The 17,982-nt window shown below is 44.8% G+C and overlaps 1 protein-coding gene across 2 annotated transcripts in view; it reads left to right on the top strand.

Moving 5' to 3' along the window:
* The first annotated feature begins 4,176 nt into the window (after positions 1-4,176).
* LOC139370615 (solute carrier family 7 member 5) overlaps positions 4,177-17,982 on the top strand; it is a 31,196-nt gene continuing 17,390 nt past the window's right edge. The window contains exon 1 of one of the 2 annotated variants that reach the window (XM_071110221.1): positions 4,177-5,009. In XM_071110221.1, the coding sequence (XP_070966322.1) occupies positions 4,430-5,009 (580 nt within the window). In that variant the 5' untranslated portion in view covers positions 4,177-4,429. The remainder of the gene's footprint in view (positions 5,010-17,982) is intronic. The other variant, XM_071110215.1, reaches the window with a different exon arrangement.

The raw sequence follows: 17,982 nt of genomic DNA, 5'->3' as shown, positions 1-17,982 counted from the left end.
GTGCTGGCATGCGCACGGATATAGAAAAGGCTTATGCAGGAAGGAATGTGATAAAAAAAAATGGGACAGTTTGAAAGGGGGTCATATAAAAATAGCATTTTTTTACAGGCAACATACCGTAATTCCTGGGTGAATTAGGTGGGAATTAAAAAAACTGGACATCATAATAGCACAAAAAGAGAAGCGGGCAAGAAATTTGGACAAATGAGTCTTCCCAAGTGCGTTAATATCTGTGTTCTTGTGACTGACTGAACTCAAAGAATGTGGAATGTCATGTTGTGCAATATGAGATCATAGGTCCTGCCTCTAAAAAATATGATCTGCAATTACACAAGTAGAGGGAAAACATCAGACTCCAATGTATTTCTTCAACTCTCTGCAGTGACCTGAAATGGTCTTTAGGAAGGAAGAAACTACTCAGACTATATATGAAATGCTAAGCCTGCATCTGTCTGTCTTTTTGCTGTGTTAAATGAGGAGCCAATAACTTGAAGACCTTAGGGGTAAATCTGGCCACTTTTATTTAACTATGTCCTCCTCTTCTGAGGACACGACAGGAAATTGTCTGAGTGGGGCAATATTTGTCTGTCTGAGCTCCAGATGCAATTATGGCAAGGGTCTGTCTGTGGGTCTGTGTGTCTGGGTGAGGGAAGTCCAGGGCACATCTCTGCAAAGGCCTCATAGTGGGGCTTGTTTCATCTCATTTTCTTAACCCTTCCTGTTCATTGGTAGGCCGTCGTTGTAAATAAGAATTTATTATTTTCTGACTTGCCTAAATAATATTTTTTTTATTAACCCCAATGGGGTAGCGTGGTCGGACACAGAGATATCAATATAAAAGTATTTCTACGTAATAATTAAGTATCTTAACATAGGCGGTGCGCGAGTTTCAAGTTTGGGGAAGTTAATTTTCTCCATAAAAAATGCACCTTTATAATAAACCATTCCATGCATCATTGTATTTTCAGACTTATGTATGATAGCCTACGATTCCTAATGTAATGAGTAGATTGAATAGTAAGAATGTAGGCTAATAATATACAGTAACTCAATCACTGTTCACAAAAAAAGACTGTTCAATGCATGGCTGAGCGAGTAGAGTAGGCCTAGGCTATAGGCTGCAGTCGCCCTACTGAACTGAGCTGCAGGACAGGAAGGAAACTGCTTAGGGATGTCACCATGAGGCCATTGGTGATTTTAAAACAGCTACAGAGTTCAATGGCTGTTATGGGAGTAAACTGTGGACAGCCAAAACAACATTGTAGGGACTCCACAATAATGAGCTAAATGACAAGAGTGAAAAGAAGAACACAAATATAAATAATATGCTTATGTATGCAACAAGGCATTGAAGTATTACTGGGAAAAAACGGCAAATGAATACACTTTTTGGCCTAAATGCAAAGCCTTATATTTGGAGCAAATCCAACACAACACATCACTGAGTAACTGCCTCGTTTTCAAGTGGCTGAAATCAAATCAAACTTTATTTGGCATATGTGCCGAACACAACGTGTAGACCATACCGTGAAATGCTTACTTACAAGCCCTTAACCAACAATACAGTTCAAGAAAGAATTAAGAAAATATTTATCAAATAAACTAAAGTAAAAAATTATAAAAAGTAACACAATAAAATAACAATAATGAGGCTGCATACAGAGGGTACCGGTACTGAGTAAATTTGCTGGGGTACAGCTTAGTCGAGGGTAAATTTGTACATGTAGGTAAGGGTGAAGTGACTATGCATAGACAATAAACAGCGAGTAGCAGCAGTGTAAAAAACAAATGGGGGGTTGCCAATGTAAATAATCTTGTGGCCATTTGATAAATTGTTCAGCAGTCTTATGGTTTGGGGGTAGAAGCTGTTAAGACGCCTTTGCCGCACCTCTTGCCGTGTGGTAGCAGAGAAAACCGTCTATGACTTGGATGACTGGAGTCTGACAATTTTTTGGACCTTCCTCTGACACTGCCTAGTATATATGTGCTGGATGGCAGGAAGCTTGGCCCCAGTGACGTACTGGGCAGTACACACTACCCTCTGTAGCGCCTTATGGTCAGATGCCGAGCAGTTACCATACCAGGCGGTGATGCTCTCTATGGTGTAGCTGTAGAACTTTTTGAGGATCTGAGGACCCATGCCAAATCTTTTCAGTCTCTTGAGGGGGAATAGGCATTTTCATACCCTCTTCAAGACTGTCTTGGTATGTTTGGACCAGGATAGTTTGTTGGTGATGTGGACACCAAGGAACTTGAAACTCTCACCCAGCTCCACTACAGCCCTGTCGATGTTAATGGAGGCCTGTTTGGCCCACCTTTTCCTGTAGTCCACGATCAGCTCCTTGTCTTGCTCACATTGAGGGAGAGATTGTTGTCTTGGCACCACACTGCCAGGTCTCTGATCTCCTCCCTATAGGGTGTCTCATCATTAGGTGATCAAGCCTACCACTGTTGTGTTGTCAACAAACTTAATGATGGTGTTGGAGTTGTGTTTGGCAACTCAGTCGTGGGTGAACAGAGAGTACAGGAGGGGACTAAGCACACACCCCTGAGGGGCCCCAGTGTTGAAGATCAGTGTAGCAGACGTGTTGTTGCCTACACTTACCACCTGGGAGCGGCTCGTCAGGAAGTCCAGGATCCAGTTGCAGAGGGAGGTGTTTAGTTCCAGGGTCCTTAGTTTAGTGATGAGCTTTGTGGGCCCTATGGTGTTGAACGCAGAGCTGTAGTCAATGAACAGTATTCTCACATAGGTGTTCCTTTTGTCCAGGTGGGAAGTGGGAAAGGGCAGTGTGGAGTGCGATTGAGATTGCTTCTTCTGTGGATCTGTTGGGGCGGTATGCGAATTGGAGTGGGTCTAGGGTATCCGGGAGGATGCTGTTGATGTGAGCCATGACCAGCCTTTAAAGGAAATTCATGGCTACCAACATGTGTGCTATGGGGCGGTAATCATTTAGACAGGCTATCTTCGCCTCTTTGGGCACAGGGACCAAAGTTTGGTGGTCTGCTTGAAACATGTAGATATTACAGACTCGGTCAGGGAGAGGTTGAAAATGTCAGTGAAGACACTTGCCAGTTGGTTCGTGCATGCTTTAAGTACACGTCCTGGTAATGTCTGGCCCCGCAGCTTTGTGAATGTTGACCTGTTTAAAGGTCTTGCTCACATCGGCTACCGAGAGTGTTATCACACAGTCGTCCAGAACAGCTGGTCCTCTCATGCATGCTTCAGTGTTGCTTGCCTCAAAGTGAGCATAGATGGCATTTAGCTCGTCTAGTAGGCTCACGTCACTGGGCAGCTCACGGCTGGGTTTCCCTTTGTAGTCCATAATAGTTTTCAAGCCCTGCCACATCCAACGAGCTTCAGAGCCGGTGTAGTAGGATACAAGCTTAATCCTGTATTGACGCTTTGCTTGTTTGATGGTTCGTACGAGGGCATAGTGGGATTTCTGCGGCAGCTCTAGCCTAGGTACTTTTATGTGCGCCCGTTCACACATAATGCATAGGCCTACATGAAGCGCTCCAGACAACAGACAATTAAGAAATTGACATAAAACATGTAAATGGAATTTAATGAACCAAAACGAATTCCACATAAGTGTAGGCAGTGCAGTTTGTGAGCTCTTCAAGCTACATGTCCACTTGTAGAATGAAAGCGATAGGCTAAATTAATGTATACCCCAATAATATATTGAGTAAACTAACAAGAATTACCATAAACAAACATTCTAGATTATTTGAAATGTCAAGGATTAAAGTTAAATGGACTACTTGTGATATATTTAATGTGGCACTGATAAACAAAGGCCAACATGTCACATAATGAAAGGAATGTGTATGGATTGGCAACTAGTGCGTCTTTACCACAATGGCCATTTTGTATTTTCCTTCAAATGATCTCAGTTCACTCTTTAACTGCCTAGCAGAGAATGCCAACAAAAGCATTTCAGCTTGTCTGGCAGTTTGGGCCCTTAAACGGTTTGTCTCAGCGAAAACATCACTAGAGGGCGTAAAAGCTTCGGTCTCACATTTAGCAACTCAGCAGCATCATTTGGGGTGGATTTGTGACGCTGTCATGACAGGCAAAAAAAGAAGGAGACTGGCCCATATGACAATTTCAAATGTTCGTCGTCGCGTCCTCAAAGACAATTTGAATGAGAAAGCCAGAGGTCCCGCCCCTCTGACCTTTTCCAATGGGAGGGAGGTAAGGAGAGAGGACGCAACAGGGCACTTGCGATTCTCCCCTTGATGCATTCTACTCGAGTCCTTTATACACAGAGTTGCGTTGACACAGCAAGCACGTTTTTCCGTGTCAGCATCGTGTATTTGTGCTACAGGAGCGACTCAGACAGAATCATAGACATTGAATAGAAAAAACAACGCAAGGAGAGACACAGACAACACGCTAAAAGCTGTGTCCCCACAGGATCGAGCAATGTCTAGTTTAAAGAAAAGAAATTCGAATTCGTCAGTTGACCGGGATGTGGAAGACAAGGAGGTTACGGAGAAGATGCTCTCTCCGTCCGGAGGGGAGAATGGAAACTCGAGCCGAACGGGAGGCGCACCGGGAAGCCCGGACAAGGTATCTGTACCCGGCGAAGATAAGGTTGTCCTAGAGAGAACCATTACCCTGGTGAATGGCGTCGCTATCATTGTGGGTACCATTATCGGCTCGGGTATATTTGTGACCCCGACTGGAGTGGTAAAGGAAGCCGGGTCAGTCGGACTGTCCCTTATTGTTTGGGCAGTGTGTGGAGTGTTCTCAACCATAGGTGCCCTGTGCTATGCTGAGCTGGGCACCACTATTTCCAAATCAGGTGGAGACTATGCTTACATCCTTGAAGTGTATGGTTCCCTGCCGGCTTTCCTGAAATTGTGGATCGAGTTGCTCATCATCCGGCCATCATCGCAGTACATTGTCGCGTACGTCTTCGCTACCTACCTTCTCAAGCCCATTTTCCCTGACTGCCCAGTGCCCGAGAATGGGGCGAAGCTGATAGCCTGTCTTTGCATCTGTAAGTATCCAAGCCGATGCAATTCACTATTACCACACTAAGCACGATTAGATGTTGGAACTGTTGTAGCCTACACGTTGCATCCCACTGGGCACACACAGGTTGAATACACGTTTGTTTAAATTAAATGAAATGACGTTGAACCAACGCGGAATTGACGTTGAAATGACGTTTGTGTCCAGTGTGATTGCGCCACATAAGGATATCGTAGTATGCACTGTTCTCTTGGCAGCCGCACGAGACTCATTCAAACGGAAACACTGGGTGTACTAGGCTACTGTTGTAAAACTACAGCGTTATTTCATCATCTTTGGTTAGTAGGCCTATAGAGCCAGCGTCACCCACGCGCCATAATGTCTCATCAAGCTCAAATGGAAATTGTATCTATCTTTTAGATAAGATAATTAATTATTAATGATGACAATAATAATAATAAAAATAATAAAACATTAAATAAAAAATCTACAATAGATTGCAAATTCAATTAATTCAGCCTTTTGTCTCATGCACATTGCATTACACTATTGCGTGTGCAATACACAGGTCATTTCCATGTAAAAGGACCCAACATTTGAAGTTCTTAGCAGCATGATAAATTGGGTGTCAAATGAAAGCTATATCTATATTTTTGGGAAATTAAGCCATAGATACATTTTTCAACAATTTTCCATCATAAAAATGATGAATAGGTAATGGCTTTGATTTCTGGTCAAACAGATGGAAACGGGGTCTTAGAAAACATCTAGACTACCAGAAAAAGTATTTATGTCAACAATCGTGTTGAAGTAAAGACCCCTGCCATCTCATATCAACACTTGAAATGACTTGCCTTCTGTAAGTTTAAGAAACATTGCCTTGTGCCTTTTAATGCCATTAACAAAAACCCACATTCTAATTTCTCTCCGATAATGAAAGTTCGCAGAAGTAACAAGTAAAGGGTAGACCTATCAATTAGTTATAGTGTTTTTACTTATACCATTGTTGTTACCAAATTGGTAACAGAATTACAGAAAAATCACCAATGGAATTACTGCAATTGAATTGGTTACAATGACAAATCACAGTAGTCACAAACCACAGGGTCACCTTCTACTGTCCTCCCTTCCACTGGCATACTGTTATGTTTAGCTCATAACTGTTTTCTTTCTGTGTCTTGTGGTCAAAGCGAGAGTGTGGAGCAGTCTGGACAACCCCTCCCTCTTTCTCTCTTTCTGTCTCTCTCTTCTTTCTCTCTCTAGTTAAAGATACAGTCTGGGATCTTAAGCACAACAAGTTCATAACATATTGTATGAATTGGATTCGTAAAATAGCATACGAATTGCACCCGAAAAAAAGGACGTAACATATCATACGAAATGGATGATGCAGTACACAATCGCAGAGGTCAAACTTGGGAGAGTTAGCTAGCTAGCACTACAACCAAGAAATCTCAGTTGCTTGTGCTTTAGCTGTCACCTTGATAAATTGGCTACAATGGCTAGCTAGCTGAGAAGCATCCAGCAGTGATTATGAGCGCTGACGGCGCCTGGTCTGCGAACCTCAAAGCGCATAAGCGTGCATCTTAGATGGTATTTTGCATCTCAGATTGTACTCTATGTGCGCATGCAACCTGTAGATGTTTGTTGGTCGTGTACAATGCTTGAGGCAGTAGCTTTGTTCCAGGGCGTCAAATGAAATCACATTTTATTGGTCGCATACACATTTAGAAGATGTTATTGCGGGTTTAGCGAAATGCTTGTGTTCCTAGCTCCGACAGTGCAGTAATATCTAACAACACACAACAATACACACAAATCTAAAAAGTAAAATAATGGAATTAAGAAATATATAAATATTAGGATGAGCAGTGTCGGATTCCAGAGTATAAATATACACCATAGTGCTAACTGTAAAGTTTGGTGGATAAGGAATAATGGTCTGGGGCTGTTTTTCATGGTTCGGGCTAGGCCCCATAGTTCCAGTGAAGGGAAATCTTAAAGCTACAGCATACAATGACATTCTAGACAATTGTGTTCTTCCAACTTTAAAGCAACAGTTTGGGGAAGGCCCTTACCCAACATCAGTGCCCGACCTCACTAATGCTCTTGTGGCTGAATGGAAGCAGGTCCCCACAGCAATGTTCCAACATCTAGTGGAAGGCCTTACCAAAAGAGTGAAGGCTGTTACTGCAGCAAAAGGGAGACCGACTCCATATTAATGTTTAACAAGGAAGTGTCCATATACTTTTGGTCATATTGTATGTGTATATTGTGCCAGTCAAAAGTTTGGACACCTACTCATTCCAGGGTTTCTCTTTTAATTTGACTATTTTCTACATTGTAGAATTATAGTGAAGACATCAACACTATGAAATAACATATGGAATCATGTAGTAACCAGAAAATTGTTAAACAAATTCTTCAAAGTAGCTACCCTTTGCCTTGATGACAGCTTTGCTCACTCTTGGCATAGAGTGTAGTCACCTAGAATGCATTTCAATTAACAGGTGTGCTTTGTTAAAAGTTCATTTGTGAAATTTCTTTCCTTCTTAATGCGTTTGAGACAATCAGTTGTGTTGTGACAAGTTAGGGGTGGTATACAGAAGATAGTTAGGGGTGGTATACAGAAGATAGATAGGGGTGGTATACAGAAGATAGTTAGGGGTGGTATACAGAAGATAGGTAGGGGTGGTATTCAGAAGATAGATAGGGGTGGTATTCAGAAGATAAGTAGGGGTGGTATACAGAAGATAGGTAGGGGTGGTATACAGAAGATAGGTAGGGGTGGTATACAGAAGATAGGTAGGGGTGGTATACAGAAGATAGGTAGGGGTGGTATTCAGAAGATAGTTAGGGGTGGTATACAGAAGATAGTTAGGGGTGGTATACAGAAGATAGATAGGGGTGGTATACAGAAGATAGTTAGGGGTGGTATACAGAAGATAGGTAGGGGTGGTATACAGAAGATAGGTAGGGGTGGTATACAGAAGATAGTTAGGGGTGGTATACAGAAGATAGGTAGGGGTGGTATACAGAAGATAGGTAGGGGTGGTATACAGAAGATAGGTAGGGGTGGTATACAGAAGATAGGTAGGGGTGGTATACAGAAGATAGGTAGGGGTGGTATACAGAAGATAGGTAGGGGTGGTATACAGAAGATGGGTAGGGGTGGTATTCAGAAGATAGGTAGGGGTGGTATTCAGAAGATGCCTAGAATGCCCGCCTCCCGGAGTCGATAATGGGCCTCTGTACGCCTATGTAGATATTCCATAAAAATCTGCATAATTTACAACATTAACAATGTCTACACTGTATTTCTGATAAATTTGATGTTATTTTAATGGCCAAAAAATGTGCTTTTCTTTCAAAATCAAGGACATTTCTAAGTGACCCCAAACTATTGAATGGTAGTGTACATAAATGTTAAACTCGGCCTCATGAATGGCGCAGTGGTCTAAGGCCACTAAAGATTCTGGGTTCGAGTCCAGGCACTGTCGCAGCCACCCGCGCTCGGGAGACCCATGGGGTGGCACACAATTGGCCCAGCGTTGTCCGAGTTAGGGGAGAGTTTGGCCGGCAGGGATGTACTTGTCCCATTACTGACTCCTGACACGGTCGCCAGGTGTACGGTGTTTCCTCCGACACATTAGTGCGGCTGGATTCCGGGTTAAGTGGGCATTGTCAAGAAGCAGTGCGGCTTGTTTGGGTTGCGTTTCGGAGGACGCATGGCTCTCAACCTTCGCCTCTCCCGAGTCCGTATTGGAGTTGCAGCGATGAGACAAGACTGTAAATACCAATTGGATATCACGAAATTGGGCTGAAAAATGGCAAAAAAAAATTATATATTTATTTGTTTTTTATTTTCACCCCTCACCCACTACATGGCAAAAAGGCAGGCCTCATTTGAAGCCTGACCTAAAGTTAAGGTCCTTTCGAGTGACATCGGTAGAACGGTTGAGGCTAGAAACACATTTCACGTATGGGATTGTTCAGCACGTGCTCAGCCACGAGCTCTGGGCATGCAGCTTTTTTCATTTCATTTATCAATCTTATTTTCATTTGGCCTATTCTGTTGTATTTATTTAGCCTACCCCACCACTAATGCACAGATATTCTATATGGGTCGTCGAAGAAATAGGTCACACAGCCTGTGTAATTGATAGCAAGACAACGAATGAGCCCATGCAGCAGCACTGGAGACATTTTGATGTATGCTATTGTTAAAAAAGACAAATCTAAGTTTGTAGACAACTTTACCACTGCTATCACCTGTAAAATGTGAGCGCAACAGAGCCAGTTACGACTGAAGTATCTGATCATCAATAGATTAGAGAAAAAGACGTTTGTTTTTTTAACACAGCGGCTGCAAATCATCTGGAAAGTCCTTGTATAATAGCCTACAACATGTTGTTGAAATGGTGAAGCTTCTTATGACAGCCTACTTCAAAACCAAATGGTACATAGTCACAAAAGTAGATGGGGTGTTAGCTAAATTATAGTTTTACAACAAAAAATGAATGGGGCAAATTTGGATTAGAAAAGTCTGTTTGAGATGACCAGCAATCTCCACAATGTGAAACTGTTTTGGATTTTGTTGGCACTTAGCCATCATAGACAGACGCATATCTCTATGAATCAATTTTGTTGCACTAATTTTCCCCCTATTGAATGAAATGTATTCACTTAGGCATCATGTCTTTGATGTGTATCTCTTGGCGTCAATATATTGACACTAATCTTCCCCCAATTGAATGCAATGTACTGTATACACATAAGCGTCATGTTTCTTGATGTATATATTTTAGCATTAACGTACCAGATTGAAGCTTTTCAATTATATTATATTGAAGTATTCACCATCATTGTAAACCCTAGGTATTTTGTTGCTCTGACAAAGTAATTTCTGAATTTCTGAATATTATTTAATGAATGTTAAGGTTAAAAACGAACAACCGACTGTCCCTCATTTTAAGGTCAACCCTGTTACGTGAACTGAACTGTCGTTTTAATATGGTGAAACTATTCCCCTTTTTTTAACTTTTTTTTTTACATTGACCAGCTAATAGTCAAATCATAGTGTAAAAACAGGTGAGCTGGTTCTACTCTTTTTGGCCATTTTCTGGTGTTTTGTGGTGGAAAACTGAGTGTAACGTCATCCCTGTTACCCATAGATAGCCATGCTATCAACCCTGTTACTTGATTTGGCACTAAATAGGCAGTTACTATAGGATTTGTTATTTATTTAACCCCTTGAGATGGGAGAAAGTGTTTTTTATTAAGTTGAACATGAACATAATGATGATAATTATGACATCATGTAATTTTAAAATAAAACAATTCTTCCCCCAAACAAGTTACGCTACTCAAAAGGCAGCTAATTGGTGGAATTACCCAGTACAGATCAGGGACCCATGATGTATTTCCGTTACCAGAATTCTGTTATCTTAACGGATGTAAATCCACCTACTGTAGTTCAATAACCAAAAGAGATCTTTTCAAACTCAAGGTGTCATTATATAGCTGACACCCCATTATTTCTGCAGACATCTTTGAATCCTCAATTCGGAGTCGATATCTACCAAAGTTTTTGAAGAATGTGGTCGCATAAAAAACTGAGGGAGATTTGACCGTAATTCTGTTTCCAAACTTTGCATCGGCACAGTTCTTCCAATATATTTGCCTTTATTATTCCCTGCAAACCCTACCACCCCTCCCCCAAATGGACTAAACTAATAAACAATAAGACTTAGGCTTCTACTTCCAGTTTATACATACTATACACATTTTAAAGACAGTCTATTTTACAATAGTTATATTTTGTTTGTTTTTAGCCCTTCCTCTATTTCTGATGTCCATCTGATTTCTATTTGTAACTGTGCTATTTCACAAAAGTTCTGAACCTACATACATTTTACAAACCCTGTATGTTTTACGTTGGTTATCTTGTTGTTATTGGTTCCACCCTTCAGCTCCATTCAGCCCCTCCCATCTATCTCTTAACACCATCCATTTTGGATTTCTATTTGCCATATATTTTTCAACTGTGCTGTGATGCTTCACAAAAGTTACGGAATGTCCTCATAGTTTCTACAGATGGTAAATTAAAGAAACATTTTTGCTAAAATAATTATTATACTATTGATCGATTGACTATGCCTTTTTAAATCACCCAGTATTGCTACAGTATCTGCAGTGTTAGCTCTAGGTAAATGTTGCAATTCTTCAGCCATTCCTGGACTTGTGACCAAAAAAAGAGCTACAAAATAAATGATCTAATGACTCTGCCTCCTCGCAGCAAAATCTGCAGATCTGGGAAGATTGTATCCCCCATATATATAACATTCTATTCAAATCCTGCCATGATTCTCTTTCTGCGTCTAACCCACTGAGGGTTTTGGACATTGTGTGATCAGTGTTCATTACCACTTCCCAGTGGATGCTGGATACCAGACCTAACAGTACCATCTGTCAATACATTTTGCAATGAGAAATGTGTGGGCAGCGGAAGCAGAAGCGTCAGCGGCAATCATTGCAGGGCCGTGGTACTGTAGAGATTGAATTCAAGCCAGGCTCATGGCTGCTCCTGCCTGGTGGAAAAAGCTCTCACAGACTCTGTGTGTGTGAATGTTGTACGATTCAGTACTTGCGCTAGTCTCTAATCCCTATTCTAAGTGTGTAATCGCCAGTGACCACATGATAGAAACTGAGATAAGGCCGCAGCCAGGCCAGGGCGAAAGTATAGAGAAAGAGATAGGATTGAAGCCATGATGTTGTTAGTCCAGTCTGCTTATTCTGGTATTGGTGGTTGACAGGGTCAGTCTGGATAGCCAAGCCACTCTTATCCACATTTGCTAATCTATTGAGTTGTTGTGCTAGGCTACAGGATTTGTCTGACCGACTTTGAGTTATTGTTCCAGTGACCTATTTATTTAGTGTTTTGTAGTTATTAGGTCACTGTGCTTTTAGTTTAGTGCATACTGTAGGTCCCAGTAGTGAGGTTTTATAGTGACCCCCTGGCTGGCTATGTATGGCTTCTTTAGTGGGTTGTGGGGAAACCGCAGTCTCAGTCCATGTGGTGTGTTTAGGAGGCTGAGACTCTGAAGCCTGTCTGCCCTGATCCTACAGGCAACAGGACTGCTCTGCGCTCTCATTCTCACCCTCAGCGGGAGTGTGCGTTTTCGTGTTTATGTGCCATTCTTCCCAGTCTATACTGTACTCTTCCACACAGGCCCTCATTGTGCTGTTGGTCCACACAGAGGCTGTTGGGTTCCCTACTGTTACCAGGGCTGATTTACCGCTTATGGCGCTTTGAAGTGTTTGTTAGTTAATCATTTTTAATGGGGAGCCCGGGGGACAGGGAGAGAAGGCTGGTGGACAGGGAGGGGAGGCTGGGGGACAGGGAGGGGAGGCTGGTGGACAGGGAGAGAAGGCTGGTGGACAGGGAGGGGAGGCTGGGGGACAGGGAGAGAAGGCTGGTGGACAGGGAGGGGAGGCTGGGGGACAGGGAGGGGAGGCTGGTGGACAGGGAGAGAAGGCTGGTGGACAGGGAGGGGAGGCTGGGGGACAGGGAGGGGAGGCTGGTGGACAGGGAGAGAAGGCTGGTGGACAGGGAGGGGAGGCTGGGGGACAGGGAGGGGAGGCTGGTGGACAGGGAGAGAAGGCTGGTGGACAGGGAGGGGAGGCTGGGGGACAGGGAGGGGAGGCTGGTGGACAGGGAGAGGAGGCTGGTGGACAGGGAGGGGAGGCTGGGGGACAGGGAGGGGAGGCTGGGGGACAGGGAGGGGAGGCTGGTGGACAGGGAGGGGAGGCTGGGGGACAGGGAGGGGAGGCTGGGGGACAGGGAGGGGAGGCTGGTGGACAGGGAGAGAAGGCTGGTGGACAGGGAGGGGAGGCTGGGGGACAGGGAGGGGAGGCTGGGGGACAGGGAGGGGAGGCCGGGGGACAGGGAGGGGAGCCCGGGGGACAGGGAGAGAAGGCTGGTGGACAGGGAGGGGAGGCTGGTGGACAGGGAGAGAAGGCTGGTGGACAGGGAGAGAAGGCTGGTGGACAGGGAGGGGAGGCTGGGGGACAGGGAGGGGAGCCCGGGGGACAGGGAGAGAAGGCTGGTGGACAGGGAGGGGAGGCTGGTGGACAGGGAGAGAAGGCTGGTGGACAGGGAGAGAAGGCTGGTGGACAGGGAGGGGAGGCTGGGGGACAGGGAGGGGAGCCCGGGGGACAGGGAGAGAAGGCTGGTGGACAGGGAGGGGAGGCTGGGGGACAGGGAGGGGAGGCTGGGGGACAGGGAGGGGAGGCTGGGGGACAGGGAGGGGAGCCCGGGGGACAGGGAGAGAAGGCTGGTGGACAGGGAGGGGAGGCTGGTGGACAGGGAGGGGAGCCCGGGGGACAGGGAGAGAAGGCTGGTGGACAGGGAGGGGAGGCTGGTGGACAGGGAGAGAAGGCTGGTGGACAGGGAGAGAAGGCTGGTGGACAGGGAGGGGAGGCTGGGGGACAGGGAGAGAAGGCTGGTGGACAGGGAGGGGAGGCTGGTGGACAGGGAGAGGAGGCTGGTGGACAGGGAGGGGAGGCTGGGGGACAGGGAGAGAAGGCTGGGGGACAGGGAGGGGAGGCTGGTGGACAGGGAGGGGAGGCTGGGGGACAGGGAGGGGAGGCTGGTGGACAGGGAGGGGAGGCTGGTGGACAGGGAGGGGAGGCTGGGGGACAGGGAGGGGAGGCTGGGGGACTGGGAGGGGAGGCTGGGGGACAGGGAGAGAAGGCTGGTGGACAGGGAGGGGAGGCTGGTGGACAGGGAGGTGAGGCTGGGGGACTGGGAGGGGAGGCTGGTGGACAGGGAGGGGAGGCTGGGGGACAGGGAGGGGAGGCTGGGGGACAGGGAGGGGAGGCTGGGGGACAGGGAGAGGAGGCTGGGGGACAGGGAGGGGAGGCTGGGGGACAGGGAGGGGAGGCTGGGGGACAGGGAGAGGAGGCTGGGGGACAGGGAGGGGAGGCTGGGGGACAGGGAGAGGAGGCTGGGGGACAGGGAGGCAAGGTTGGGGGACAGGGAGGGGAGGCTGGGGGACTGGGAGGCGAGGCTGGGGGACTGGGAGGGGAGGCTGGTGGACAGGGAGGCGAGGCTGGGGGACAGGGAAGGGAGGCTGGTGGACAGGGAGGCGAGGCTGGGGGACTGGGAGGGGAGGCTGGCTGTGGGGGGCTTAATTTTATTCCCTCAAGAATCTGTTTACTAGGTCTCTGAATGATTTCCCCCCTCTGTGCCACATGACACACCACACAGCAGTTTGTCACACTTATCACATACACATTGTCCTGTGTGTGCTGAATGGAATCTACACAAATATTTAGCACCTTTAGGAAGATTAATTGAGTTTACAAAAAGAGGGAGAACGATTACTCTTTTGGACTCATTCATGTAGGCCAGGTATTCCCAAACTGGGGTAGGCACAATGCCGTCTGGGGTATGCCAAATAAAAATTGTGATTCACATCTTTTTTTTTTAAACAGTACATTTACATTTTCCAACGGGGCTATACATTTGGGTGAGGTTTTTTTCTCTCCTGAGTAGCCTCGTTTCACTGCCAAAAATAAAATGTAACCAGCTAGTGTTCAGCGAAATAACAACACAATGTCAAATACAGGTAGCCTAGTCAAATAATATACATCCAATCACATTAACCGTTACTCTCTCACGGGAAACCTTCACTCTTGCGCAGACATTTAGAAACAAAACATGGTCATTTGAAAAAGAAACCACAGGAGTTCTTTGAGTGAGAATAAAGACGACTTTTGAGTAGCAAGACATGACCAGTTGAAGTCGGAAGTTTATATACACCATAGCCAAATACATTTAAACTCAGTTTCTCACAATTCCTGACATTTAATCCTAGTAAGAATTCCCTGTCTTAGGTCAGTTAGAATCACCGCTTTATTTTAAGAATGAATAGTAGAGAGAAGAATAATAGTAGAGAGAATGATTTATTTCAGCTTTTATTTCTTTCATCACATTCGTAGTGGATCAGAAGTTTACATACACTCAATTAGTATTTGGTAGCATTGCCTTTAAATTGTTTAACTTGGGTCAAACGTTTCAGGTAGCCTTCCACAAGCTTCCCGCAATAAGTTGGGTGAATTTTGGCCCATTCCTCCTGACAGAGCTGGTGTAACTGAGTCAGGTTTGTAGGCCTCCTTGCTCGCACACGCTTTTTCAGTTCTGCCCACAAAATTTCTATGGGATTGAGGTCAGGGCTTTGTCATGGCCACTCCAATACTTTGACTATGTTGTCCTTAAGCCATTTTGCCACGACTTTGGAAGTATGCTTGGGGTCATTGTCCATTTGGAAGACCCATTTGCGACCAATATATCCACATAATATTCCTTCCTCATGAAGCCATCTATTTTGTGAAGTGCACCAGTCCCTCCTGCAGCAAAGCACCCCCACAACATGATGCTGCCGCCCCCCCCCCCCCCCCCGTTCTTCACGGTTGGGATGGTATTCTTCGGCTTGCAAGCCTCCCCCTTTTCCTCCAAACATAACAATGGTCATTATGGCCAAACAGTTCTATTTTTGTTTCATCAGACCAGAGGAAAGTACGATCTTTGTCCCCATGTGCAGTTGCAAACCGTAGTCTGGCTTTTTTTATGGCGGTTTTGGAGCAGTGGCTTCTTCCTTGCTGAGCTGCCTTTCAGGTTATGTTTCCTCCAGCATCTTCACAGGGTCCTTTACTGTTGTTCTGGGATTGATTTGCACTTTTCGCACCAAAGTACGTTCCTCTCTAGGAGACCGCGTGGTCCCATGGTGTTTATGCTTGCGTACTATTGCTTGTACAGATGAACGTGGTACCTTCAGGCGTTTGGAAATTTTCAGGCGTTTGTAAATTGCTCCCAAGGATGAACCAGACTTGTGGAGGTCTACCATTTTCTTATGAGGTCTTGGCTGATTTCTTTTGATTTTCCCATGATGTCAAGCAAAGAGACCCTGAGTTTGAAGGTAGGGCCTTGAAATATATCTACAGGTACACCTTCAATTTACTCACATGATGTCAATTAGCCTATCAGAAGCTTCTAAAGCCATGACATCATTTTCTGGAATTTTCCAAGCTTTTTTAAAGGCACAGTCAACTTAGTGTATGTGAACTTCTGACCCACTGGAATTGTGATACAGTGAATTATAAGTGAAATAATCTGTCTGTAAACAATTGTTGGAAAAATTACTTGTGTCGTGCACAAAGTAGATGTCCTAACCGACTTGCCAAAACTATAGTTTGTTAACAAGACATTTGTGGAGTGGTTGAAAAACAAGTTTTAATAACTAAGTGTATGTAAACTTTTGACTTCAACTGTGTAAACGCAACAGATACCATTAATAAGAAGGGGCTAGAAGCGTCTATATGGTGAGCTACCAAGTGGCTAGGACAGGCAAGCCCCATACTACTGTGGAGGACTTAATTCTTCCTGCTGCTGAGGATATGGCTGGGACAATGCTGGGGGAAAAGGCCAACAAAAACTATACAGACACTGCCTTCATCAAACAACACTGTTTCACGACGCATCAGTGACTTGGCAGGAGATGTTTTGAAACAATTACTGCTTCACATACAAGCCAGTGAATTCTATGCTTTACAGCTGGATGAGTCAACAGACCTGGCGGGCCTGGCACAACTCCTGGTATATGTCCGTTACGTTTATGGGGGGTCAATTAAGGAAGACATCCTCTTCTGCAAACCACTGGAAACCAGGACAACATGATAATATATTTTTAAAGTACTGGACAGCTTTGTGACATCAAATGGACTTTGGTGGTCAAGATGTGTTGGTATCTGTACTGATGGCGCAAAAGCCATGACAGGGAAACATAGTGGAGTGGTAACGCCCATGCAAGCAGTTGCTCCCGATGACACTTGGGTACACTGCAGCATCCACGAGAGGCTCTTGCTGCCAAGGGAATGCCTGACAGCTTGACCTTTTGGACACAACAGCGAAAATTGTTAACTTTGTTACAGCAAGGCCCCTGAACTCTTGTGTATTTTCTGCATTATGCAATGATATGGGAAGCGACCATGTAACACTTTTACAACATACAGAAGTGTGCTGGTTATCAAGGGGCAAAGTATTTACACATTTTTTTTTATTTATTTGAGAGACGAGCTTAAAGTTCTTTACTGACCATCATTTTCACTTGTCTGACTGCTTGCATGATGACGAGTTTCTCACACGACTGGCCTATCTGGGGGATGTTTTTTCTCACCTGAATGATCTGAATCTAGGATTACAGGGACTCTCCGCAACTATATTCAATGTGCGGGACAAAATTGAGACTATAATTAAGAAGTTGGAGCTCTTTTCTGTCTGCATTAACAAGGACAAGGACAACACACAGGTCTTTCCATCATTGTATTATTTTTGTGAGCAAATTAAGTCAAGCTTACGACAATGTCAAATGTGATATAGCGAAGCACCTGAGTGAAAATCTTTGGAGGGAGCTGAAAGTCCGTATTGCCCAGCGACAGCCCCGAAACCTGAAGGATCTGGAGATGGTCTGTATGGAGGAGTGGGCCAAAATCCCTGCTGCAGTGTGTACAAACCTGGTCAAGAACTACAGGAAACATATGATCTCTGTAATTGCAAACAAAGGTTTCTGTACCAAATATTAAGTTATGCTTTTCTGATGTATCAAATACTTATGTCATGCAATAAAATGCAAATTAAATACTTTGTGATTTTCTGGATTTTTGTTTTAGATTCCGTCTCTCGCAGTTGAAGTGTACCTATGATAAAAATGACAGACCTCTACATGCTTTGTAAGTAGGAAACACTGCCGATTTTACAGGTTATCAAATACTTGTTCTCGCCACTGTATGTGAGAGTGGATTCTCGGCCCTCAGTAGCATGAACACTAAATACAGGCACAGACTGTGTGTGGAAAATGATTTAAGACCGAGACTCTCACCAATACAACCCAACATTGCAGAGTTATGTGCCTCCTTTCAAGCACACCCTTCTTATT

This window comes from Oncorhynchus clarkii, chromosome 2 (genome assembly GCF_045791955.1).
Source record: "Oncorhynchus clarkii lewisi isolate Uvic-CL-2024 chromosome 2, UVic_Ocla_1.0, whole genome shotgun sequence".
In the NCBI taxonomy this organism is placed as follows: domain Eukaryota; kingdom Metazoa; phylum Chordata; class Actinopteri; order Salmoniformes; family Salmonidae; genus Oncorhynchus; species Oncorhynchus clarkii.
The sequence above is the reverse complement of the archived record's forward strand: the minus strand, read 5'-3'. Positions and strand labels throughout refer to the sequence as shown.